The sequence below is a fragment of the Chaetodon trifascialis genome, chromosome 20 (genome assembly GCF_039877785.1).
Source record: "Chaetodon trifascialis isolate fChaTrf1 chromosome 20, fChaTrf1.hap1, whole genome shotgun sequence".
NCBI lineage: Eukaryota > Metazoa > Chordata > Actinopteri > Chaetodontiformes > Chaetodontidae > Chaetodon > Chaetodon trifascialis.
The window spans coordinates 20,408,255-20,432,334 of record NC_092075.1 but is presented as its reverse complement, the minus strand read 5'-3'; the positions used below and the strand labels follow the sequence as shown (position 1 = coordinate 20,432,334).

The 24,080-nt window shown below is 40.5% G+C and overlaps 3 protein-coding genes across 4 annotated transcripts; 2 read left to right on the top strand and 1 right to left on the bottom strand.

The window, feature by feature from the left end:
* Positions 1 to 3,839: 3,839 nt before the first annotated feature.
* Positions 3,840 to 8,842, top strand: psmb10 (proteasome 20S subunit beta 10). Its single transcript, XM_070988746.1, has 8 exons — positions 3,840 to 4,000; positions 5,181 to 5,274; positions 5,494 to 5,591; positions 5,756 to 5,896; positions 6,080 to 6,195; positions 6,417 to 6,475; positions 7,150 to 7,301; positions 8,554 to 8,842. Exons 1-8 carry the CDS (start codon positions 3,936 to 3,938, stop codon positions 8,663 to 8,665), a joined length of 837 nt encoding a protein of 278 aa, XP_070844847.1. The 5' UTR covers positions 3,840 to 3,935; the 3' UTR covers positions 8,666 to 8,842.
* An 881-nt stretch (positions 8,843 to 9,723) lies between these two features.
* cenpa (histone H3-like centromeric protein A) lies at positions 9,724 to 13,695 on the top strand. Its single transcript, XM_070989117.1, has 5 exons — positions 9,724 to 9,840; positions 11,102 to 11,277; positions 11,537 to 11,658; positions 12,417 to 12,491; positions 13,258 to 13,695. The coding sequence occupies exons 2-5, from the start codon at positions 11,157 to 11,159 to the stop codon at positions 13,384 to 13,386; spliced, it is 447 nt and encodes a 148-aa protein (XP_070845218.1). The 5' UTR covers positions 9,724 to 9,840; positions 11,102 to 11,156; the 3' UTR covers positions 13,387 to 13,695.
* Positions 13,696 to 15,053: 1,358 nt separating this feature from the next.
* Positions 15,054 to 22,159, bottom strand: dcp2 (decapping mRNA 2). 2 transcript variants are annotated; one of them, XM_070989665.1, is made up of 11 exons: positions 21,884 to 22,159; positions 20,210 to 20,361; positions 19,789 to 19,916; positions 18,664 to 18,762; positions 18,402 to 18,554; positions 18,197 to 18,309; positions 17,899 to 18,003; positions 17,540 to 17,648; positions 16,481 to 16,585; positions 16,298 to 16,349; positions 15,054 to 15,956 (listed from the first exon to the last, which is right to left on the bottom strand). In XM_070989665.1, the coding sequence occupies exons 1-11, from the start codon at positions 21,949 to 21,951 to the stop codon at positions 15,826 to 15,828; spliced, it is 1,215 nt and encodes a 404-aa protein (XP_070845766.1). In that variant the 5' UTR covers positions 21,952 to 22,159; the 3' UTR covers positions 15,054 to 15,825. The 2 variants fall into 2 exon arrangements, with proteins under 2 accessions (XP_070845766.1, XP_070845767.1); XM_070989666.1 differs by having other exon boundaries at positions 15,055 to 15,956; positions 16,496 to 16,585.
* Positions 22,160 to 24,080: the final 1,921 nt, after the last annotated feature.

Here is a 24,080-nt window from a genome sequence, read left to right as displayed (position 1 = left end):
TTCCTGGTTCTGCTTTGCCTATTTTATGCATGTTCAACATTCCCACATGATTCTTGCCCTCCATGCACACTAACACTACTGACATTAACATCCTATGCTTTGTGATCCTTTGTTATGCTTGCATGCTTACATTTCAGTCACTGTTGTTAAAAGACATTACTTAATATGATCTTTGAAAGGGCTTTTCTTCTTCTTTGTCGTGGTCCTACGAGCCAGGTTGTGACAAACTGTGGGCTCATCCAGTCTGGGTTACTCTTTTGAGGAAGGTTACTAAAACGTGTCCCCTTCACCTTCTCTAGATGTTGATATAAAACTAATATTATTATGTTCTGGGAAGGTTAGTTGAATGTTCCAGAAAGGTTGCTTGATGCTAATACGACAGTTCTTTCAACATTCACTCACAATGCTACAAAACCTTGTAACATAAGACTTATTCAACTAACCTTCCAAGAACATTCTGAGAATACAACCTCATTTTAGTTCTATTTTGAAAAAGCTCTCATTTTAACATCCAGAGGACGTTAAGGGGAAATGTTCAACTAACCTTCCCAGAAATTATTAGGGAACATAACAATAATGTTTGTTTTCCATCAGAAAAACTTCAAAACTTTTAACATCTAGGGAATGTTGTGTAGGAACATTCAATAAACTTTCTCACAACCAAAAAAGAATGTTCCCAGAACATCTTGGGAAGCAAATTTTCCCAGCTGGGTTAGCCCTACCATCTTAGCATTAAAATCCTTACTAGAGCTCAACCACACTGCAGTCCTCTCCCCTTCACTCCATTTTTGCCACAAACACACCACTGTTTCTCTGTGAATGTGCCTGTGAAAGAGACTGCACAGCAAGGATCACACAACAGTCCAAGTCCAAAAATGTCAAAAGTTTAATTAAGTTAGGGTAATGGACAAAACAGAAAGTCAGCTGCACAATACTCTAAATGCAAACAGCAGGCAGAGATAAAACACAGCTAAACAACAATGGAAATAATAAATGCTGGAATGCTAGTCTGCAGAGAGGACAAAGACAGCCTGCTAAACAGGTGGTGGACAGCTAGGACAATAAGCACTGGGAGGACTGATTGGATAATCAAGAATAGGTGATGATAAAACTGGAGGGAAACTGAACAATGACAGGAAGTAACATTTACAGGAGTGCATAAAGCAGAGTTACTTCAAAATAAAACAGGAAATGCATTTAACTAGAGTCCATGCACATCGTCATTCAACCAGGCTAGCATTCCTCCTCTTTCCAGTATTGATGCTATGCTTAGCTAACTGGCTGCTGCCTGTAGCTACTGTACTTTCAGATGGAAACTCCATTCAAACCTTAAAATGTTCCACATCTTTCAGACACTGTGGGATTGATTCAACTTTTTAGTCTCGTTCATACTAATTAGATCTTTTCCTAGGGTTCCAACTCTTCATATGCCGTCAGCCATGTCTTCATACAATATGATTTGAAGCTGTTTGTCCATCCCTATTCATACGCTTTTCAACTATTATCCACTCATTTATACCTTACGCCAGAAACTTCAATCAACCTTAAAATATCCAACATCTTTGATATTTTTTGGTTTTATTGTTTGTTTGTTTTTTAGCCAGCTGTGCAGTATAGCATAAGCTTTTCAACATCTAGCATTCACGCTTCAGTTTCTTCAGAATTGGCCTTCTCTGCTATTGACTGATAAACGTTTGATTTCCAATCACAACTGACATGGAATCAGAACTGATTCAACCATCATCTATACAGTCAGTCTACAGCTACATTTCAGCTAATTGTATATTGAAACAATGTGAAATAATTTTAATTCAATCATCATCTATAAAGTCAGGCTACATGTCTAAGAAATTCCTACTACTTTAAGATGTGAATGTGTTTTGCCTTGAAAGCAAGTCTCACCAATACAAATTTGAAATGAAGAAACACAACATGCTCAGAATGATGTACTGTATATGAGGTGATCCAAACTTGTAAAACGCGTTCTCCACACTAAACCATGTATTGCTGGCAGATATGAATATTATTAGATTATTAAAAATTACACCTGCATATCTTTCAATATACATAATAAAAAACATATGAAATGAAAACATAAGTGAATAACTGAAACACTAGCAGCCAAAAAGGATATGCTCGGGGAAACATTGCAAAAATGATCTCCTCAAAACATGACGTCATGTAGTTAGTAGAACACTGTAGGAATGTTAAGTTGGCCACAAACATTTGCACAACATTCGTAGAACTTTGTGGGAGAGTTACCTCGGGGGAAACATTACAATAATTGCCCCCCAAAAATGCATGTGGTTATGAGAACATCACCAACATTCTTAAAACGTTGTGGGAAAGTTGCCGAATAGAAACCAGAAAAGAATGTTCCGGGAATGTTTTGTGTTAGCTGGTGAGTTAAAGAAGCACATTCAGCTGAAGTCTTTAAATGAATACTGAGAACCTGCCCTTTCGCACTTCATTACAGTCACATCCCAGAGAGCTCAGAACAGTCGGGTCCATCGGCTTTTCAAACATGTGGCTGTTTTAATGCGGTTGTTTTATTTCTCTATTATTTATTACAATCAAAGATCCCCTTTAACATGTGGTCTGAAGTCTCTCTCTCTCTCTCTCTCTCTCTCTCTCTCTCTCTCTCTCTCTCTCTCTCTCTCTCTGTCTCTCTCTCTCTCTCTCTCTCTCTTCTGTGTGTTTCACCTTATTGTAAAGTGTGTTGACACCATGCTGGATGGTGATTCTGCACTTAAAATGGAATTGATTGGAGTTGATACCAAACATGAAGCTGGATGGAAATCAATATACCTGAGTAGTAGTGCAAGAAATGTATTTTGACAGTATGGTTTAGTGCCTGTTTTGTGTGACAGCAATAAAAAAAATAATCAGAGCATGCCATGTGTTAAACAAAATTAAAAAAAAAAAAAAAATTATAACAATACTTGTGTCAAAGTGTATTCTTGATTTATATATATATAACTTTTTTGCACTTTTTAGAACCATTGCATCACATACATACATACATACATACATACATACATACATACATACATACATACATACATACATACATACATACATACATATAACACAACAGAGAGCCCTCCACACTTGTTCCCAGAGTTGCATGTTTGACACATTCATGCTTTAACATCAGCAGTAACATTAGAATTGAGTGTGTAAAACCATTTTCTACAACACCAAGAAACAAAATAGAAAACACTAATGATTTCTTTTATATATACACACACACATATATATATGTGTATATATACACACAGATATACATATATGTGTGTGTGTATATGTATATATACACACAGATATATGTGTGTGTGTATATGTGTGTGTGTGTGTGTGTGTGTGTGTGTGTGTGTGTGTGTGTGTGTGTATACATACATATATAGGACATATAATTGTGGATTGATTACTTTAAAAACTTTTCAAAAAGCGACAAGAAAAAGTGAAACTAGATGGTTGAATTTTGTTTGATAAAAATCAATTATTTTGATATGTCAGGTGTCACCTGAGCCGACATTTCATGCTTCCAGGAACCAGGTTCCATCTTGATGCTCACATTTTACTACACTGCAAGAAATGTCAATATAATTCAGAAGTTCATTTTAGAGGCAAAAATGAGATGTCTCTTTTTTCTCATGCAAATCGGCTTATCTCACTAAAAGTGGAAAGCACTCCTCTGACAGCACCTACAGCCTCTCTGATGAAAAATCAGTGTTTCAAAACTCATAACATGACAACAAATGTCTGGTCAGTGTTGACATCTTTTACAGTGGAGAGCAGGAGGGCTTGGCTTGCACTGAAGAAGTGAAAGTAAAAGTAAAAACTGATGAAAAACGCTGAGACACAGTCTGACAGGGCCTTTGTCCACTTCAGAATCAGCTCTAAACTTCGTCTCTTCTGTCTTCACACTGAAGATGCTTCACAGTCTGAAGCCCTGTGAGCTGCAGGCTGGAGGGTTCAGCTTCGAAAACAGCCGCAGGTAAACATTGTTCTGTTGTTGTTACTGAGGCTGAAATATTGCTCAGCAGGAAATATTAGAATGTCCACAGAGAGGTTCATACTGCAGCGTGTCCTTCACTGTCTTGCTCTCGACTGAGTTTATAAAGTTTACTGATCATTCTTTGCCTCCTGTGATCTTCATGTCACCACAGCATTCTTGTGATTCTGCCATGGGGACTTCAGGGAAGTCTCTGTGGCACACACAGCAACACACTCGGGTTCATGCAGGGCTGAGGCCTGGATTTTAGAAAAACTGACCTCATGAGTCCACATCCCGGTCCCAGACAACAGTAATGTGAATGACATTGTGATTTTGATTTCATTTTCCAACATGAAGTTCTTAGAGTTGTTTCAGAGCTTCCTCACACTGCCTGTGGAGCATAATTTTGGTGGGGAAATGCTGAATCCATCGCTATTTTTATTCATTTATTTATTTATTGGACTAAAATCAGTCAAATTTCAATATATTGAGTATAATAGAAATACTAAACCAGCCAATAAACTATAGACCAAGTTAAATGTAAAATATAATATTTGGTTACCTCAGCATGAGCTATGTCCCTATAGGGCTTTACAATGTGTGCAACATACAACACTCATCCTTACAATGTTCATTTAGATAAGAAACAACTTAACCAGGAAAAATATGGGTGAAACTTGAGGCAGATGAGGAGAGGAGAGGTTCCTCTTTCAGGATGGACAGACATGCAGCTGTCACATGTCATCATGTCACGTCAGTTTATACCATTATGTAGTATAAAATAAACTATATCAATAGTATAAACGGAGGAAAAGGCACAATTCTAAGGTTTGGGTTCTACCTTGTTTTCGCTTTGTGCCACTCTTCCTCCATTTACCCGCAGAGGAAGGCGTAGTCCTTTTTAGCTCACTGCATTTATCAGAGAAAATATTTTTCCAAACGAAATTTATGATACTTTCATAAAATGTAATGCAGTCATGTGTACTTTCTGATTACTTTCCTTTGTGAATATACAATTTCTTCTGGCATTTTATAATGTAATATACCTTTGACATAAATACATCCATTATTGGGCACTATACAGAATATTTATGGGATGCTTATGGACAATAATAGGAGATGGGAGGTTTGTGGTGCATTCACACTAATATGAGAGTCACTCGTCTTTCATTATTTCCAGAAATGCAGTGTTGGAGGCCAATTTTTCAGAGCTCGGCTACAAAGCCCCCGGTGCAAGAAAGACAGGGACCACCATCGCTGGGATTGTTTACAAGGTGAGGATCTGCCATCAGTGTTTTCACTCAGAGACAGATGTTCAGAAACCAGGCACTGAAAGGAACTCTGATATTTGGAAATATGCCTCAGATAGATAGATAGATAGATAGATAGATAGATAGATAGATAGATAGATAGATAGATAGATAGATAGATAGATAGATAGATAGATAGATAGATAGATAGATAGATGAGTATTTCCCGTCCTTGTCTGTCAGGATGGCGTGATCCTGGGAGCAGACACCAGGGCTACAGACGACATGGTGGTGGCTGACAAAAACTGCATGAAGATCCATTATATTGCTCCAAAGATCTAGTGAGTAAAACCACAGCGGTATTTTACAGATGACTTTTATTTTGTGTTTGTATTATTGTAGATGGACATGCTTTGTGTTGTTTTGTGATGATAGTATGACACTAATACACAAATTATTTTAAAAGTCTGTCAGAGGTTTTAGATAACTTCTGTATCTTCTGTAGCTGCTGTGGCGCCGGCGTGGCTGCAGATGCAGAGATCACCACACAGATCATGTCATCCAATGTGGAACTGCACACGCTCAACACGGGGCGACCCCCCCTCGTTGCCATGGTAACCAGACAGCTGAAACAGATGCTGTTCAGGTGAGGTAACAGAGATGTAAAGGATGCAAAGCTCACTTTCTGTTTCATGTATCAAATGATATCTCTCGTCTGTGGGCTTTCTGTGCTCATGAACATCCACACATGTCCAGGCAGACTTGTTCCTTTTCCTCCACTGAACGAGAGACTGCAGGGTGTTGTTGTGATGTCTGTCTGGTTTTTCAGATACCAGGGTCACGTCGGTTCATCTCTGATCGTTGGAGGAGTCGATGTGACTGGAGCTCACCTGTACAGTGTTTACCCCCACGGCTCCTACGACAAACTGCCTTTCCTTACCATGGGTACGTGTTTATGTGTTTAATGTACTGTATACTTCTCTATGTGGTGACCACGCCAGCAAAAAAACCCATCTCAGTTCAACTTTCAAGTTTTTTATTTTGTCCATTAAGATACAGCTGAATGATTAAAGTTTCACTCAGGACCAGGTTTTAAAAACCAGCCAAAAATCGAACAACACATACAGTAAGCAACATATAATGAAAAATGTTTGATGTGCTTTCAGGCTCTGGAGCTGCAGCTGCTGTCTCTGTTTTTGAGGACAGATTCAAACCAAACATGGAGGTGAGACAGACTCTCTGCTTTCTTTTTCTGGCAGGTATGATTAATAAAATATGATGTCTGCTATAGTGAAGAACAGAGAGGAGTTCTTACTGGCAAGTTGTTCACTGTAAATTGCATTATATTGGAGAAATAGTTGCTCTATAAAACTGTATTTGCTCTTTTTTATTCAGTGATATAGGAACCCATTCCCTCCCAAAAGTGCTGTTTTGGGGATTTTTTTCCTATCAAATATAATCTTCAATAGGTGACTGGAGATAAATTGTCAGAAAACATGAATTCTGAATCGATAACCTCAAAATGTGATTTATCTGCTGCTGCTGCTATCACGGTTTCTGCACAGTAGAACGTAGATTATGTCCACACTAAGTTGTCTGATTTGGAGAACACTGTTTATGTGGAAAAACCCCAACCCTGACCAGTGTCATTGTTCTCTAAAAGCTCAGGACAGAAGGCAAAAATTCACCAAAAAACTGCAGTAAATAATACACTATGGAGTCATTTATGCTCTATTACAGTTGTAATACCTCCATCACAGTCAGTGGCAGTATAAAGTTGGCATGGTGATGTACAGAAGATGTAGATAGATAGGGACAGTCAGAGCTTTTGTTGTTCTCTTTTAATAATCTGACCAATGAACATCTTCCTCCCCTGCTTTTCTCCTCTCTCCCTTTCAGCTGGAGGAGGCGAAGCAGCTTGTACAAGATGCCATCGCTGCAGGGATTTTCTGTGACCTGGGATCAGGCAGCAATGTGGACTTGTGTGTCATCACTGAAGCTGGAGTGGAATACCTGCGAGGCTACGACAAACCCACGATGAAGGGGAAGAGGTGAGCCATTACATTTGTGCCTTTTAACAGACTGATCAGATTTGTCCTCCACTTCTTCTCCCTTTAATATTCTGTTATATTAATGTAGTTAAAAAAACATGGTCAGAGGTAAGAAAGGTGGCATTCACGTCAAAGGTGATGTAATAATAGATCCAAATCTTAATTTTAAGAAACATGCAAAAAAAAAAAAGGTTAAAAAACTGTGAAATTGAATGTTAGAACCATAACATTATGTCAACTCTGGTAGAATACATCAAATGGTAACATGCATGTTTCATGTTGTACATGGTTCCCCTCAAATGTAATTAAAAAAAATAATAAAAACATTAGTGTCCATGAAACAAATTTAAAATAAATGTTCAAATTAAACCTAAAAGAAAGATTTTCCATCCATCCATTATCTATACCGCCTATCCCTTTCGGGGTTGCGGGGGGCTGGAGCCTATCCCAGCTACAGTGGGCGGGAGGCGGGGTACACCCTGAACCGGTCGCCAGCCGATTGCAGGGCCACATGCAAGGACAAACACACATTCACACTCACACTCACACTCACACCTACGGACAATTTAGAGTCATCAATTAACCTAATGAGCATGTTTTTGGTCTGTGGGAGGAAGCCGGAGTACCCGGAGAGAACCCACGCATGCACAGGAAAGAAAGATTTTTATGGTAATAAATTGTGAAAATTCTTCCAAAACAAATTTATTAAAATCACCATGCTTGAAAACAGGCATTGCCTTCAGTGCCATAAACAAAAAGCAAAATGTGAGTTTGTGCTTTGGAAAAAATGTCAGCTTCTCCATAACTCCTCAGGCTTTGCTATATTTGAGTCTCTGTAACGGGACAACTGTGGACACATACTGTATATTAATGTCAGTTGTTGAGTGTCGTAACACTGTGGCCACATACTATTTTTTGCGTAGATTTGAACTTTAAACCCTCTGACTGTTGCTGCTGTTTTTGGTCTCTGTCATATTGTATTGGACCTTTGTTACATTTCACTGTCACCCTGGAGAAGAGTCTCAGCTAAAGAGTATGAGTAACTTTAAATTTTGCTGAAAATACATGTGGAAATAGTGCAGAATGACGATCAGTGACTACACTTATGTTTAAATGTATCCTGGCTCAGGCACTGCTGGACCTAACAGTGTACAGAGTAAACCTGAGTGAGTATGTTTTGAGAAACAAAGAATTCAATCAATCAATACACTTGAATGTGACTTTTCTTCTCCTTGTCTGTCCTTTTTTTCAGAGAGGGACAGTACAGGTATAAACCCGGCACCACGGCTGTCCTGACCAAAACTGTGACCCCGCTCTCTCTGGATGTGGTCAGCGAATCTGTTCAGATCATGCACACTGAATAAAATACAATGAAATGTTCCTGGTGGAATAAAATCTTTTCATTGTTTAGAAATGCATTAGTTTACTACATGAAAAGAAAGACAGGTGTGGTGAAAGGAATCAGAAGAGATTGTTCTCTAGTTTCTCTAAGACATTGACTGCAAAGGAAGTAGTTTTTCTAATAAAACCTTTTGTCTGTGAAGTGATCAGTGTCTGCGTCTTATTTGGTGATTGCACCTGAAGGGTTGGAAGAGAGTAGTTTTAGTGCAGCCAGGGTGCCTGGATGGGGCATGGCTTTAAACTTCACCAAACCAGATTTTGTTGCTCGGCAATCAAGCACTTTATATTAGGATAAATACTGTATTCATTTAGAGATTTTCATGTCAGTTATTTTTGCTGTTATAGTGGTGAAAATAACATTTCACTCACTTCTGCACTGCATTGCTATACTATGCTATCACAAGTCAGCTATCTTTTAAATCCTATATTTCTCAAATGTAATTAAGTGTGTGTAACTAATTGCATTTCATTTCCACGTTTGAAACAGGGATTGATGCTCTACTAAGCAAATATGGTGGGGAACCCCCCAGCTTCAGTTTACATGATGGGTCTCAATGCAGATTGTATTTTTCAAAATTCACATTTTGTACAGCAGCACAGCATATAGTCAAATATGAGCGTCTGTTCAAATTAATGAAGAAATTCTTTAAAATAATTTGTGGCAACTATTAGGATTTATACTGTCACAACAATTTGTCCAGCATGGGATAAATTAAGTGTTCTTAAAAAAGCCTAGACATTGAATATATAGATTTTAAAGATCTATATTATTATGTATTGTAATTTGACTTGCTTTTTAAACAGACATCCAATAATCCGTCTCTTTTTCATGCAGCTTCATGGTGCGTTTCAGTCTCTAAACCGAGGAGTGCGCGGTCGTGCAAACACTCAATCAAATCTGTGATGTGTATTCTGTCGCTCACAGGCCCACCCATTTAGCGAGTTCAGATATTCATCACCAAGCGCTCCCAAAGAGTTTGTCCCGCCCACATGCTCAAAGTTAATTGGTTGAGCTGGTGAAGAGGCGTCGTTTGAATTTCAGTTGGATGCTGTTGTGTCTGGCGACTGCTAAGCGTAATTCAGCGGCTCCAGTATTTTTATAAAACTGTGAATTCGGGAATATTGTTCAGCTGCACAGGTACGTTTACAATGACTTTGTTGGGTTAGGAAATTTATTAAAAGAACGAGTTTTCATGACGCCATAAACGTAAAAAGGACCTAAAGTTACCTTACCGTCAAAGTGACTAGGGAGCTAACTGAAACTCCTGTAAGCTAACGTTAGCTGTTAGATCTCCTGCTCCAGAGCTCATTATGCAGAATTAATATGTTTCCTTGTGACATACAGTAACGTTACCGGACTCGGTCACAGAGACTTCTTAGAAATACAGAAATACAAACTTGACTGTCGTTAACCTGTTGACTGGCAGCCGGTGAGAAAGCTTTGCAGACAAAGCGTTCAGTCCCTCATGAGTCTGCTCTCACTTTTCCTGCTGATTTTGCAGCTTCTGAACTCTTGAGACAACAAGCTCGTCTAGCAAGCTCTTTCTCAAAGTTAGTCCGCTGAAGGGTAATGTATTGCCCATCTGTTTACAGTCGACGTATATATTTTACGCCTTATTGTTTAGCCCTCAGTTTCAGTTATTGTGGGCCTGTGGATCTGCACTGTAGAATGAGGTCCAGCCAAACTCTGGTGATCCAGCTGATCCCCTTACTCTTGCCTCGGTACCTGAATGTTGAATGTTCTATACTGAAAATGCCGTTGTTATTATTGTTGTTGATGATGTTGTAGGAGGTATTTGTGTGAAACCTTAGTTTTCTTTAAACCCCACATGGAGTCAGACCAGATCACAGTAACCCCTAACATGAATTCAGTACGGCTACTGTGATACATTAGGGCTGACTGAATCAATGAGCTGCATGCATCTCTGCAGTAAAATAATTTAACCTATTTTAGATAATAAAAATCAATATGTGGCAGTCAGTGTTGATACTGTGGCGGGCCACCACAGATGGTGTATAGGAAACAGTGTGACAGAAAAATCACGTTGTTCATCCAGTTACAGCAATGAGAATTCATAACAAGAGGAAATCAACAGTCTTGCAGGGTGAGAAACAACTGACTGCTCGACATTAACAAAACCAAGGAGGCAAAGGTACCCATCTACTGAGCGTCAGTGATATCAATGAGCTGCCTGTGCAGAGCCTGACGGATACTAAAAGACAAAACCAGCCACAGCCTGTTCAGCCTGCCGCCGTCTGACAAGCGATACAGAAGTATCTGCTGCTGTAACACCAGACTGTACCTTAAAAAAGTATCCATCTCCTATAAAGAGTTGACTTGAAAGCTTGTTTTGTGATTGATAAAACATGTAATGTCCTATCTCTCCTGTCTTTTGCAGTCAGACCTCGGCTGCGGTATTCTTCCTCTTGTGGTCCTGACCTGTGTTGGAGACAATGCGTCATGATACATCTGCCAGCCGTCGGAAGGGGAAAACGCCTCAACGTCGGCCCCCGCAGCCAGACCCAAAGTCTTCTGGTGCAACATCCAGGAGCCCAAGACGGAGTGGAGTGTCAAGTGAGAGTGCCTCAAGTAGTAGGATGGACATTCATGGTCAAAAATTAGCACCAGCCCTTGCCAAATGCGAGTCAGCCACTGTTGGCGGGTCGCTGAAATAGGCTTTCACTACTGACCCTCATTACTACAACACATAAGTTGATTGACTGATGTAGAATATTTAACATGTTTGTCAAGTTGTGTCTTTATTCCTTTAGAGGTAAGCTGAACTGTCCTGCTGTCACAACAACCGCTCAAACATTCTGTATCTGCTTTCCAGAGCAGCCTCCCGCGTCTCCCAAGAAAAGAAGGTTTCGTCCAGGAACCAGGGCCTTAATGGAGATTCGCAAGTACCAGAAGAGCACAGATCTGCTGCTCAGGAAGGGACCCTTCTCTCGCCTGGTGAGTCAAACAGCAGCAAACCATGTGTTTATATGGTATTACGTAGACAATGATTATTCAAACAGATCTATGTCTGCTCTGGTCAAGTATTTTCACACTGTTGATTGCATTGGAGCATTGAGACGTACAGCCGTGTTTCTGTCTGCCTCTTGCTGCATGTCTGCTGCTTTAGCACCTCACACTGCACAGTCTTAAAATCACACACGACTTTGTCAACAACTGTGACTTCTCAACAACAGCTCCCCACAGCGTCCGCCAGCATTGTGAAGGGCTGTGTTTAAGTCACAGTGTAACTTTCAGCAGTGAAAGCAGCTTAAAGAACAAGGACCACAGTCAGACCACAATGTGGCAAGTGTTAAATACATCCACCCCAGTATTACAAAGAATGTAATATATTTTGTTTTGTCAGACTTGCTTTGTGGGACAGCTCACCACCACCAGGTGTCAGGATGATCATTACATTTTTGTGATTCACATATTTAGAGAAAGACAGCGTGAGTAATACAGCCGGCGAGGGCACCGTGTTGACGTTCTGAGCTGTAAATCAGTCTGATGGTCTGCACTGTTCAAATTTCTCTGGATGGACTCCAATCTATAAATAAACCCAAGAGGCTGTCTTTTATATGCAGTTTTGCATAAAGTTTTAAAGTGCACCCACAGTCTGATAGGGCATCATTCTCAGCTGTTTCATGCTTTGCTCTCGCCTGCATGACGACAGCCTTGTTGATTAAATGTCTCCGTTCCTCCTCTTGGTTCAGGTTCGTGAGGTGTGTGAGAGTTTTTCCAGAGAGGCGCTCAGGTGGCAGGTCTATGCTCTTCTTGCCCTGCAGGAGGTAAGCTGTTAACTTCAGTCGACCACAATACTGTGGTCATCTGATGTCTGCTGTGGGGTTGCGCTCAAGTTGGTTTTTTGTTTTCTTTTTTTTTTTCCCGTTTGCTTTTATTACATTTTTTGCTGGTCAGAGTCCATGGTGTGAGATATGAAATATATTAGACACAATAATCATGGTTTAGTTTTAATAATTTACTGTTACTTTACTGTACTTACTGTCATGCTATGCTCAACGGCTTCTGGAGAAAACTGATCCGTACAGCAAACAGACAGAGGAAGTGCAAGACTAGTAATAATTGTCAGAGGGGTCATCAGTATGAGTGACCCCTCTGACACTGCATTATTTCACCTATTGTCACTTAAAAAATATTAAATCCTGCAACCTTAATATTAAATATTGTGACTGTATTCTCTGAGGTTTTTACTTTGTGCATCACAAAATTACTACACCATATAGGATGCTGGGGAACACTGAGCATAGTAATGTTTTTGAACTAGAATTTGAAGTCAGGATCATGAACTGCTGGTTGTACATCAGAAAGCCTATTTGTATTTAGAGTAGAAACCAGCAAGACAACCGACAAACATGTTCAGTGTATTGAAAATCTGCTTTGAGTTGCATCTGCGAATGCAACTGTAGCTGCAACTGTTATTTTGAGAATCTCACTGAAGTTGGGTGACATTTGAACAATTATCTGTTGGAGAAAACAATGCCCTGGATTTGTTTGTTTAAATAACAATCTTCTTCCTCTTCGTCCTCCTCCCAGGCTGCAGAGGCATTTCTTGTCTTGTTATTCTCAGATGCCAACCTATGTGCCATCCACGCCAAGCGGGTCACCCTGTTCCCCCGTGACATTCAGCTGGCCAGGAGGATACGCGGGGTGGATAACCTGTGAAACCTGGGTGGCTTTTTAGCGTTTGTCTTGGTGGATCATCACAGGTTCAAGTTCAAATTCAGTTCCTGCTTCAAACCACCGTTCAAGAGTTGGACTTGAAAAAATCAGTACAGAGAAAACAAACTGAAAAGTCTAAAAGTGATCCTTGTCAAGCAGCTGCATTTGTATACTTTGTTGAATAATTTGCAAAACGGAGTAGATCTGCTGTACGATTGTTCTGTTGTGTTGATTTCAGTTTATTATTTTGTACATATTGTTCCCCGTTCAAGTGAAATTATGTTATGTAAATAAATGGCAAGGTTGTTTTGATGTTACGCATCTGATGTCTTATTTTAGTTTGGACACAATCAAGATTTAATCTCATTATTATGTGACGCTGCCAGACAGAGAAGTCATAGAGGAGAAGCCAGTTTGGTCCAAATGCAGCCAAGGGATTGAGGGAGGTTTATTTTTTCCATCCTTGGGTGTCTAACAAGAAAGGTGTTCATGGTCAGGACAGAAGCTGGAGAGATTTTATTTATGGACTCAGTTCTACAACCAGATTCTAAAAAAAGTTGGGACTCTGTGTAAAAAGTAAATAAAAACTGAATTTAATCATTTGTAAGCAAGCAGTTTGTTTATACACACACACACACACACACACACACACACACACACACACACACACACACAAAACCAGGTTCAGTACTACACGATTTTCATGGTCATTTGAAAATCAGCACAGTAAAAATCTGACAGTATCTTTGTGAATCGATGATGACGATGATGTGTCAGCTCTCCTGTTGCTTTACTCTTGGGGTTAAGGCAGATATTAGGTTAATAAACACCTTCTTAGGCTAAGGTTTGCTCTCCTATCAAGAAAGTGATGAGACAACTCAGTGCAAGCTGACAAAGAGTCAGCTTCAAGTCTCACTTTGTTAATTCCATGTTGCTGAGACCAAACATCAGCCATTAATGCTAAACCTATGCAGCTTTACTTCCTCTGTAAAACATCACTCTGTTTGTTTCTACCACTTCATGCGTACAAATGCATAAATAAAACATTTTAGAAAAAGAACCCCCCATGACAAATATCACAAGAAGAGATCTCACATCCAGATTGAGTCCTTTCACATGTATGTGATAATCCCTTAAGAACACAGAAATTGTTAAACTTGATCTTTAAAGAGTTCTTGAACAGGTACTGACTCTATAAAACTGTTCATGTCTTCAGCTCTGATGGATAAAAAGCCCTCAAAGTGGCCCTTTGTAAGAGCAATTTGTAATCTTCTTGAGGCAAATTTCTGTTCACAGTGGTCCTCAATCATGGCCCAAAGCCCAAGAGTCTGCATATTTTCATGCCAGCCAAACCATAGCAACTAAGTAATGGATGATAAAGAATATTACTGATGATGTCTGGTGTGAGAAACTTAAACCTGTAAAGCCGCAAAGAACATCCTTGAATAACATAACTGCTGAAAACTGCTGAAAAACGTACAAACACAAGCAGGATGTGGGTTACTGTAAGACAAATGACAACAATGCATGGAAGTCTGAGGCTGAAAATATTAGAATCAAAGCATTTAATCAAACTGAAAAGTCACTTTCCTTGTGTGTGTGCGTGTGTGTGTGTGTGCGTGGTGTACGACGTCATTTCACTTCAGAAAGAAGTTTCATTTAGGTGTCATACAGTCAACCCATTTGATTTATTCAATTATTATCATCAATGTGTAACAATATACTGTTAAGTCCTCTGAAAAGGATTTGCCGAACTGAATTTTAATTAGAAACTGGTTGATTTGCAAACATCACTACGATTTAATGATTCCATTTTAATATTGGCAACCACAAACTTCCACACAACAGAGAAACATTACATCCTCCACTCATGGATAAAATCTGAGCCAAAAACACTGGTAATCCCCACCACACTGAAGCAGATGTTTGGGATCCAGTCAGAAGAATGAAGGAGATGATCAATGCCTAAATTATTACATCTTAAAATCAATACATATGATACATTTCACATTGATTCACTGGCCACATTCACTAAGATATCACAGCTCAATTTATTACCTTTCACTGTCACCTCACATGTGCTTAAAATCCATTCTGGTGTCAAAATCCTCCATCTTTTAGACTAACTGATGACCACAGCAGTCCTCCACTTGTGGTCTATGTGTTGTCTCCTCCAGACATCTGCATCAGGCAGACTGAAGACAGCGCTGTTACGTGTCCACCCGTTTTAGAAGGTCTGAGCAGTTGGGTGACAAAGGCAAACGACTCCAGTGAAGCTTACTTGATGTGTTCCATGAAAAACGGGCAAGTCCCCGTTATAAATGAGTGTTCATGACAAGCAAGGCAAGAACCAAAAGGGTATGTTCAGTAACACCCATGCCTGGACTGCAAGGTAAAACATCTCTGAGACAGCCGTTAGCCGTCGATGCTTCCTCAGCCATGTCAGTAGTCAAAACATTTCATGATGGCGTCTCTGTCAAATCTGAAGTTGAGGAACGCCTTGGAGGACAGCAGGTGCTCACAGACTCTGCTGTGGATGGTCTGGTCATCTATGGAGCTGCATGGAGCCAAATCTGTGGGGAAGGTCCATGTGTCATTTGTGGAAGGAAGATTTTTATGTCCCATTTGGTTACCATTGTGCCAGCATTTAATTAAACTCTGCTCTTTTGGGACCACAACCAGTGCTCCTCATTTAGCCCCTGACAGCAGCAGCCTCTTTATGGTGGACATTAACTAGAACCTCTTGGAGCTGAACCTCAAGCTGCTGCAGCTTCTCAGCTCTCTGCTCTCACATGTGGAATCGTTTGGTCAATATAAATATGATTTGACACAGGACACGGAGAAAAAGCAGGTGACAAAGTGAACACTGGTGAGTGCAGTCTCAAAGTTAGACATGGTAACTATAGAAACGTACCTCTCTCAAAACTGTCTTGCAGTCTTCTGGGTTGGATTCTTTTATCTTCTTTCTGCGGAAATAGTATAATAGCGCACTGATTGTAACTGTAAACTATAAAATCACTAAACACAATCAGCCATTTTCAAAATCTGCTTACCACAGTGGCAAAAACAGTCTCTGGTAATACAGTGTTGTACTTACTAATAGGATTTTCACCTGCTGGTTGCCGGCTCCATTGTCACTGGCTCCTTTCTTCACATAAGGCGAGTCCTGACATTTCTTCCCATTGCCTTTCAAGTTTGGGTTCTACAGAGCAAAGAACAGAAGTTTTGAGGTAACTGAGATGCAGCAACTCCATCTGAAGCCACTAACAAAGTCCACATCTCATGAAGATGGTGTGTGAAAGCGGCCCTCATCAACTTAAAATGTTGAAACTTCTAAATTAAATATGCTTTGCAAAGCTATAGCAAATTCCATGATACCTGAATTTACACCTCGTCGTATGATACTCCTTACTTCCTTATGCTTATGAGGAAAACTGGAAATTGGTGAGGGAGATGGGAAACGTTGCACAGGGAAAATAGGAACCAGATAAGTGATACGTCTAATTCACATTATCAGCTCATGATTGGAGCAGCAGTTCCCTCGGTTACCTTAAGGACGGGTCAACGTGCCACAAAATATATAAAATCTCCATTTTTTACTGGACATTTTTAACGACATTTCACCAAATGAAACAAAAATGTTGATATTTGCATTAACTACATTTAAATATTCTGTTTTAAAGCATGTCAAAATAGAAGAAATAATCCAGAATTATTGAAATCAATGGATAGTCACATTAACTATTCGCACAGCCCTGAGCTGACAGAAGACGTCAGATGTCACATTCTGCCACAACAAACGTCAGAACTAAAACCCTGTTGACGGTGATGGTTGACGCTGGCATGACCACAAATTCAAGGCATTTATGATAAGTCTATAGATGATGTTAGCTGCTGTGTGAACACAGTGGAGGCAGAAGGGCTCAGCTCTCCTCAGTGATTTACAGCCCCGTGTTTGATCACAGGTGGAGGGTTTTACTGACAGATGTGAGGCTCTGTCTAAACAAGCCAACTGCAGATTATTTATTAGAGTCATTGTTTTCTTCAGTCTAGCCAACATGTGTAACTATTAACTGCTGGGAACATAGAGCCTCACTGTGAGATGCTGCTGTTGGTTAATGGTTAACTGCAGCACAGTCATCTTGTCTTTCCTGACCTGGTTCAGCTCATACTGGCTCAGCTGGCCCAGAGCCTTCTGCTGCTTGTGTTTCGCCCAACCATCTCCTGGAAACGCATCTGTACCTGTGAGGCGGCGGGATTTTGACCTAAGAGATGGGAAAAAAAGTGTGTGGAGATTATCTTTGGAGATTGGTGGCCCAGAAGGCAATGATTTGAACCTCTGCTGAAGGATAATGATGATATAGATCCAACACAGCTACAGTACAGAAATACACCAACTCCTAAGAAAAATATCTTTGGCCGCTAAAATACTCCACTAGGTTCACCAGCCTGTCAGTAAGTGTATCTGTCTTTAATTTGTTTCTAAACTGGAGGACTGGAGGAATTTCTTTTTACCGAGCATTGTCTGAGGGTTTGCATGGAGTGTTGCCGTTGTTCATGAAGTCCTCATCACTGTCTGTTGACTCGCCTTTCAGCCTGCTGAGCCATTCTCGCAGCGGTCTGTACAGGTGGAGCAGGAAGTGTGCCATCAATATCAGTCAACCACTACCAGGAATCCAACTCACATTTTTCAAGATGAAACATTCAAAAGTTCAACAACAATGAAGTAACAACAGTATTTTTACTTTTCTGTTGGTACAGATTAAGCAAATGAGACACGACATGTTATTTAGTGAGCTTTCTTCACACGCACCTTATGAATGGAATAGCCATGAAAAACCTGTTGGGGGCAAGTCCAAGTTTAGACTTTGGGGTCATGTCATTCCTGTGACACGGCAGCTTCTCAATAGGAAACCATTCAATGTTCTACAAGAGAAGAAGAACAAGGCCATGAGGTGCTCTGTCACTGACAGAAAGGTGCAAGTTAACTTGAGGAATGAGTGAAAAGGGATTCCTACCCTGATCTCCTTCCTAGTTTTGGGGTTGAACTTGGTATCCTTTGACACTCCTGGTATAATGTAGAGGCGCACGAGCTGGTCAGTGATTTTCTGCTCTATGTACATGTCTTTGCAGATGCGATTCTTGATGTCAAAGCCCGTCTCCTCCAACACCTGGAAAACAGTGATTTGAACTATGAACTACAATGAACTACGTTAAATGTACGTGACTCTTCATCCTTTCAGTTGGTCTCAGGTGAACAGAAAAGAACATGTGACTCACTTCACGAACTGCACAGTCATGAGGAGCTTCATCCTCATTAACTTTCCCCTTTGGAAAGCCCCAGCCTGACTTCGCAAGGTAGCCCTGAACAAGCAGTACCTAGAGAGAAGAGATGCTCCAATTAGCTGTCACAGCTGTCATTAGCTTATCTACAAATCTCACAAAATGAATGGATCCTACTAACGAGTACTTTGTGTATGTACCCACGGCCTGGCATATCAGATTGTTCTCTGCCATAGCACAGTCTGAGGATAGCTCTCTGGCACGTCGATTGGTTTCATTTTTAAATGAACCCACATAGCCAACCACACCCAAGTGTTTTCAACAACTGTGACAGCGAGCCCACAGAGGTTTAATATGTGAGACTCCCCACCAGTCAGTTAGAGCTGAAGAAGCTCCTCGGATGAGAGGCGAAACATTTTCAAGTTTCTACAACCAAGTCTGGTTGGCCTTGATTTACCCTTCGTTGGATAACCATGACCTGGATGACTGAGGCTCTTCACAGGCATTCTTAACATTCAACCAGTGGTTTCCATCAGATACTGAGAAGAAGGTTTTGGCTAAACTAGGTTGTCTGAAATGTTCAGTATACTCTGATTTGAAATTTAAAAATAACAAAAATATAGAACAACACCAGACTTACTGACACTGACAGCTAAGCAGAAAAGAAAACAAAGCCATCTTATTCAAACATGATATGCACAGTATAAAACAGGGTACATTAAAATAAAGGCCTATCTTTGACACTCTATCATTAGCATCATTAGCACTTTATGAAAGGCAGTCCTGATCCAACATCGGCCTCATCGGGATAATTCTGACTTATTATAACCTGGGTCTTATTTTTGTTTTGGTCATCATCTCTATCACTTTTGTTTTTTTTCCCATTGTGCCACCACTTGCTGAGATTTTGCAATAAGTTCTCTTTTCTTGACCCGTCTGACTTGTTTCCAGATGTCAGCAGTTAACTTTGTGAGCATGTTGATACCGCTGACAGAAATGATGAACAAAGATGTGAAAATAAGGGATAAGTAATGTAATCAATCAGAAATATCATTTAAATTTACAGAAGCTACGTCAGGTACTGCTGCGGTGCGGCGGTTTGCGTGTCCACGAACAACTCACGTTTTCTAGCGATTCATCTAGAATTATTGCTCCATAGGTAGGTACACCCATCTTATACTCCTTCCACTGCTCCAGGACTTTCTGCACATCCTCTCCATGAGGCAAAAGAAACGGACAGTGATGGAAGAGTTTGCAGCTGTCAAGGACAATAAAGTCTAAAACAAACAGGAACGCCGCATCTGTTTTCTTGCTCTGAGGATCACACTGCTGATGCTAGTTTGTGTTAAAACTCGCTGATTTCTTGTTTTGGGTGGCTGTTATCACAATGAAAAGGCATTTAAAAGGTCCAAAATATGGTACACTTTGGAATGTGTTCAGTACAATAAAGAGGACTGAGTATTAAGGCACATTAATGGACATAAAACAAGAAATTTAAAAACTGATATGGTCATTTAACATCATCATTCACAGGTAAGGATATCTGCTTTGGCAAAGTCTCTTATCCCACAGTGAGGAGCTCCTGGAAGGTTCTGCATGCAAAAGTCCAGGTAGAACCAGTGGGCCAGCTCGATCTGGAAGCACACCCGGATAGCGTTGTCCCTCTCCTCACTGGGGATGTGCAGGATGAACCGGCTTGAGAAACACAGGAGAGGTGAGAGGTGAGAGGTGGGATCAGGGCTGGAATAACATGCTGTGGCGCTCTGGGGCAAAAATCAGCTGTGGGCCCTCACTGAGCCTCCAACTGTGTGCTACTATTCCTTCACACATAAACGCTCACACAGTGCGCGCAACAGGATACCATTCACTGTGAGCCCAACCTCAAAACACGTCCTGACACTACACTCAGCAGAGGGCATTCTTAAAAATTCACCTTCAACTTCTCATCCAAGCCTAAACACAAGGCTTTATGTATTACAGATTTGAACAGGGACAGTGAGTTCATGTTTTAGTTCAATATCATAATAACATTTGTATGCTGCTGTGGGACAGGGTAACAGGGGTGTCAGCGATAGTCCTGCTGACTGTCTGTCAAATCCTTGACCACAACAGGAATGAGTGGGACAGATTCTGATTGATTGATCTGTTCATATGTATGAGGGAGGAAATTAAGAACTGCACAGTGGCCACTTTATTAGGTATACCTATACAATATACTGCAATAAAGCTGCACAGCTCTGCCATAAAGTCTGTATGAAGTTCGTAATGTTCAGTTTTTGAAGCCACGGTTGGAAGAGTGTAAATTCAATTCTATGTTTATAACACAGGTCATAGTTAGGGTTGGTGTACTGGATTACGTTATGTTGAGGGGTATTTCTATTTATTTGTACTCCCCTTTTCCAAACAAAAGGGGTCAGAAAATAAGAATGGCCCCTAAACATAAAGCAGTCCAGTGCAACAACATCAACTATGAACTCAATGCGTAGTCATAGGACTGAATTAACTCGTCTATGACAGCCTCAGCAAAACCTCGACATTGTGAGTAAAACAAAAGACTTAAGGTAAACATTGGATTACACTGCATTGAATACAGCATGAAATCTTAATGCACAGTCTCTGCAGACTGTACAGCGCGCGGTGACCAGTGGTGATTTGTGACCAATCTTTATTGGTAAACACAGATCAGACCGACGTGTACAAAACCATATATTATAAAGGAACGACCAAATCTGCCTGAGAGGACGGCAGAAGAATCCGGGGCTCGAAGGGACGTCGAGGTAGAACAAGGACATGTTTTGGGGGTTTTAGTCACGTCTTCACTAATTTATTCACAAATCTTTTGGAGGTTCAACAAGCTTTCGTCTCTCAGTCTCGCGCTCTGGCAGACGAGCACGTTCTCTTGCGAACACGCCAACGTAAATAAAAACAGAATGCAGTAATTTACAAACAAACTATGTTTACTGACATCAGTTTTCTGAGGTATTTCTGAGCCCATGTAGTCACATCCTTTATCCAATCATGTGTTCACAAAGTGGTGAACCTCACTCCATCATGCAACGCATCAACATCAGCTGAGCTACAAACACGTACAAGCACCGCGGAGACCGCTAGTTTTTAGCAACCACAACAACACAGTCAAGCCACAGTTGATATTCTAACACCTGAACGCGTAGACAGTCAAACAACGATGGTAAAGGTCGGTAAAGCGTCCAGTTACCTGCAGAGGTCGTCCAGTACGTCGGAGGGGATCTCCACTCTTTTTGTTTCCATATTGGCTGAAAACATCCCGTCACTATCTCAGAACATGGAGGCGCTAAAGCCATAAGAATAGCGAGCTACATCCGCATTATCAGCTCAGTGGACCCCAAGCTTTAGATTCGTCACAGAAAAGTAGCATTAGCCATACATTTATGGTATCAACTATCAACTCTTTCTCCTCCACCGGGAACTGGACGGAGTGCGTTGTTTATGTTGCGTTCACGTGATGCGGAATGGGTGGTGGAATGGAGAAGATTCGGATTTTAACGCTTTGTGAGCCTACACATCAACACGGCTGCATGATTTTACTAGTGTGAGGAGAATAAGGTGGTTGTATGAGGATTAGAACATGAAAATAAATACAGTCGTTTGACATGATAACAACACCATACACATTACATTTGGATTATATTACATTGAACGGCGAACCGTGGCAGATGTGAGGCATTTTCAGTTTTCAGTTACTGGGCTATTAATTAAGTACCAAGTCGGATATGTCGGAGCTTTCTGAAAAATCTGAGTTTTACAGTCGTAATTACGACTTGGATGTAGACGTGGACACTATTTACAAATTTGATTCTCGGAATATCGATAACTCTGATGTTAATAAACGCAGCGTTAGTTTACAACCGGAAGTTAATTATCCAATCAAATGCTTAGAGTGAAGGCGCGAGTTACCTAGGCAATACACTATTGGTTCATCTTTATGTCTGTCAACTGACCCGGGGGAAGGACAGTTAGCAAGTTTGTTTGAAACATCTGCCACAGTGGAGCTACCGAAATATTTCACAAGGGGGCGTTGCCTTGCGTCCGTCGTCACACAGAGCGCGGCGTGCCTGATGGGTGTTATCATCTGCCCGCATTAGGTCGTCTCATTACTTTGAAGATAAGGTGGCAAACCTCAACCTAGAAATTGTATAATATTTGCCTTAACCTCAAGATTAAACCTATAGTAGGTCTCACGCCTAATTGCAACTTTAAATAGATGATTTTTTTTTTGTGGTAGCTGATTCACAAAGATACATTTTTGCCCCTTGAACTAATCCTTGCAAATTTTAAATTACTTTGATTACTTTGACTGTCTGATGAATTCTCAAATTGACCTTCAAAACAACTAAATATTGCTAAAATATAATATAAAATATATTACGTTTGCACTAAGTTATGTCCAACAACAGTCTACACAGATTTTTGGATCTATAGGTGGCCAGCAGCTGTCCACAGAACAGCTGGGGAATGGACTTCACTCTGCCTCATTGCATGTGTACGCATCTCTCCACAGAAACAGTTGCGTGTGTCTCCTTACATATGTACGTATGGTCCATATGTTTTTTGTGACTGGTTTTGCTTTGCTCTGTTTAGCTCAGATGAACACAGGTATGAGCAGGCCTGCAGACAGTGAAGAGCTTTCTGCCTTGGACTGGACGGATGCTGGGTCATCCCCTAAATCTGTTGATGTAGCACTGGAGTCTGTGAGACACGAGACAAGAGCATGAGGTCAGTGAGGCTGAACGATGAGACACACATCACTCCTCTCAGAGCTGATGCTGACTGGCTGTTCAGCTGTGTCTTCTTTGTTCTACAGCTCTTCTAAAGCTTGTTTATTTCATTTCGCCCCCAGGTTTGGCTGTGGGGTGTCTGTCTAAGGCCATGATGTGTGTGCTCAACATACATTCATTTCTTGTGAACGGACTGCATTTAAAAATGTGTATTTGTTATTAAGAACTGCTGTTAATGGTCTGTTAGTTCATCGTAGGGCGGCTGTGGGTAACTGTGACCTCACTACTTTGATGTGAGCACCCTCTTCAGTTCTTCATTCAGTCCATGAAGAGGAACCAGAGACAAATGGAACAGTGATGCAGTGTCAGCAACAAACTGTTCATTGAGATCTGGTTTTTGAAGGATAATAAAAACTAATTTAACCTTTTTGGGGTACTGTTGCAATGAACAGTGGTGACAGTTGGCCCTGTGTTTTCAATGTAATGTTGTGTGAAACCAATGATTAACAATTAGGGAATTAGATTATTATTTTTAGATTATTATTTTGTTACTACTAATAATTACTGTGTAATCACATAATTTTAGTCAGTCAAGTCAGAACACTTTTACTTATCTTTGTAACCATTATTTATTCATTAACTAGTATTTGCCTGCTA

Bases quoted from the DNA above. Each gene is read 5' to 3' on its own strand.
- psmb10 (XM_070988746.1), top strand. From the start codon at position 3,936: ATGCTTCACAGTCTGAAGCCCTGTGAGCTGCAGGCTGGAGGGTTCAGC. The intron at 5,897-6,079 runs GTGAGGTAACAG...CTGGTTTTTCAG, and splicing joins CTGAAACAGATGCTGTTCAG to ATACCAGGGTCACGTCGGTT. The intron at 7,302-8,553 runs GTGAGCCATTAC...CCTTTTTTTCAG, and splicing joins CCCACGATGAAGGGGAAGAG to AGAGGGACAGTACAGGTATA.
- cenpa (XM_070989117.1), top strand. From the start codon at position 11,157: ATGCGTCATGATACATCTGCCAGCCGTCGGAAGGGGAAAACGCCTCAA. The intron at 11,278-11,536 runs GTGAGAGTGCCT...TCTGCTTTCCAG, and splicing joins AAGACGGAGTGGAGTGTCAA to AGCAGCCTCCCGCGTCTCCC. The intron at 11,659-12,416 runs GTGAGTCAAACA...CTCTTGGTTCAG, and splicing joins AGGGACCCTTCTCTCGCCTG to GTTCGTGAGGTGTGTGAGAG.
- dcp2 (XM_070989665.1), bottom strand. From the start codon at position 21,951: ATGTTTTCAGCCAATATGGAAACAAAAAGAGTGGAGATCCCCTCCGAC. The intron at 20,362-21,883 runs GTAACTGGACGC...GTGTTTCTCAAG, and splicing joins GTACTGGACGACCTCTGCAG to CCGGTTCATCCTGCACATCC. The intron at 18,310-18,401 runs GTAGGAATCCCT...CTTCTCTTGTAG, and splicing joins AAACTAGGAAGGAGATCAGG to AACATTGAATGGTTTCCTAT.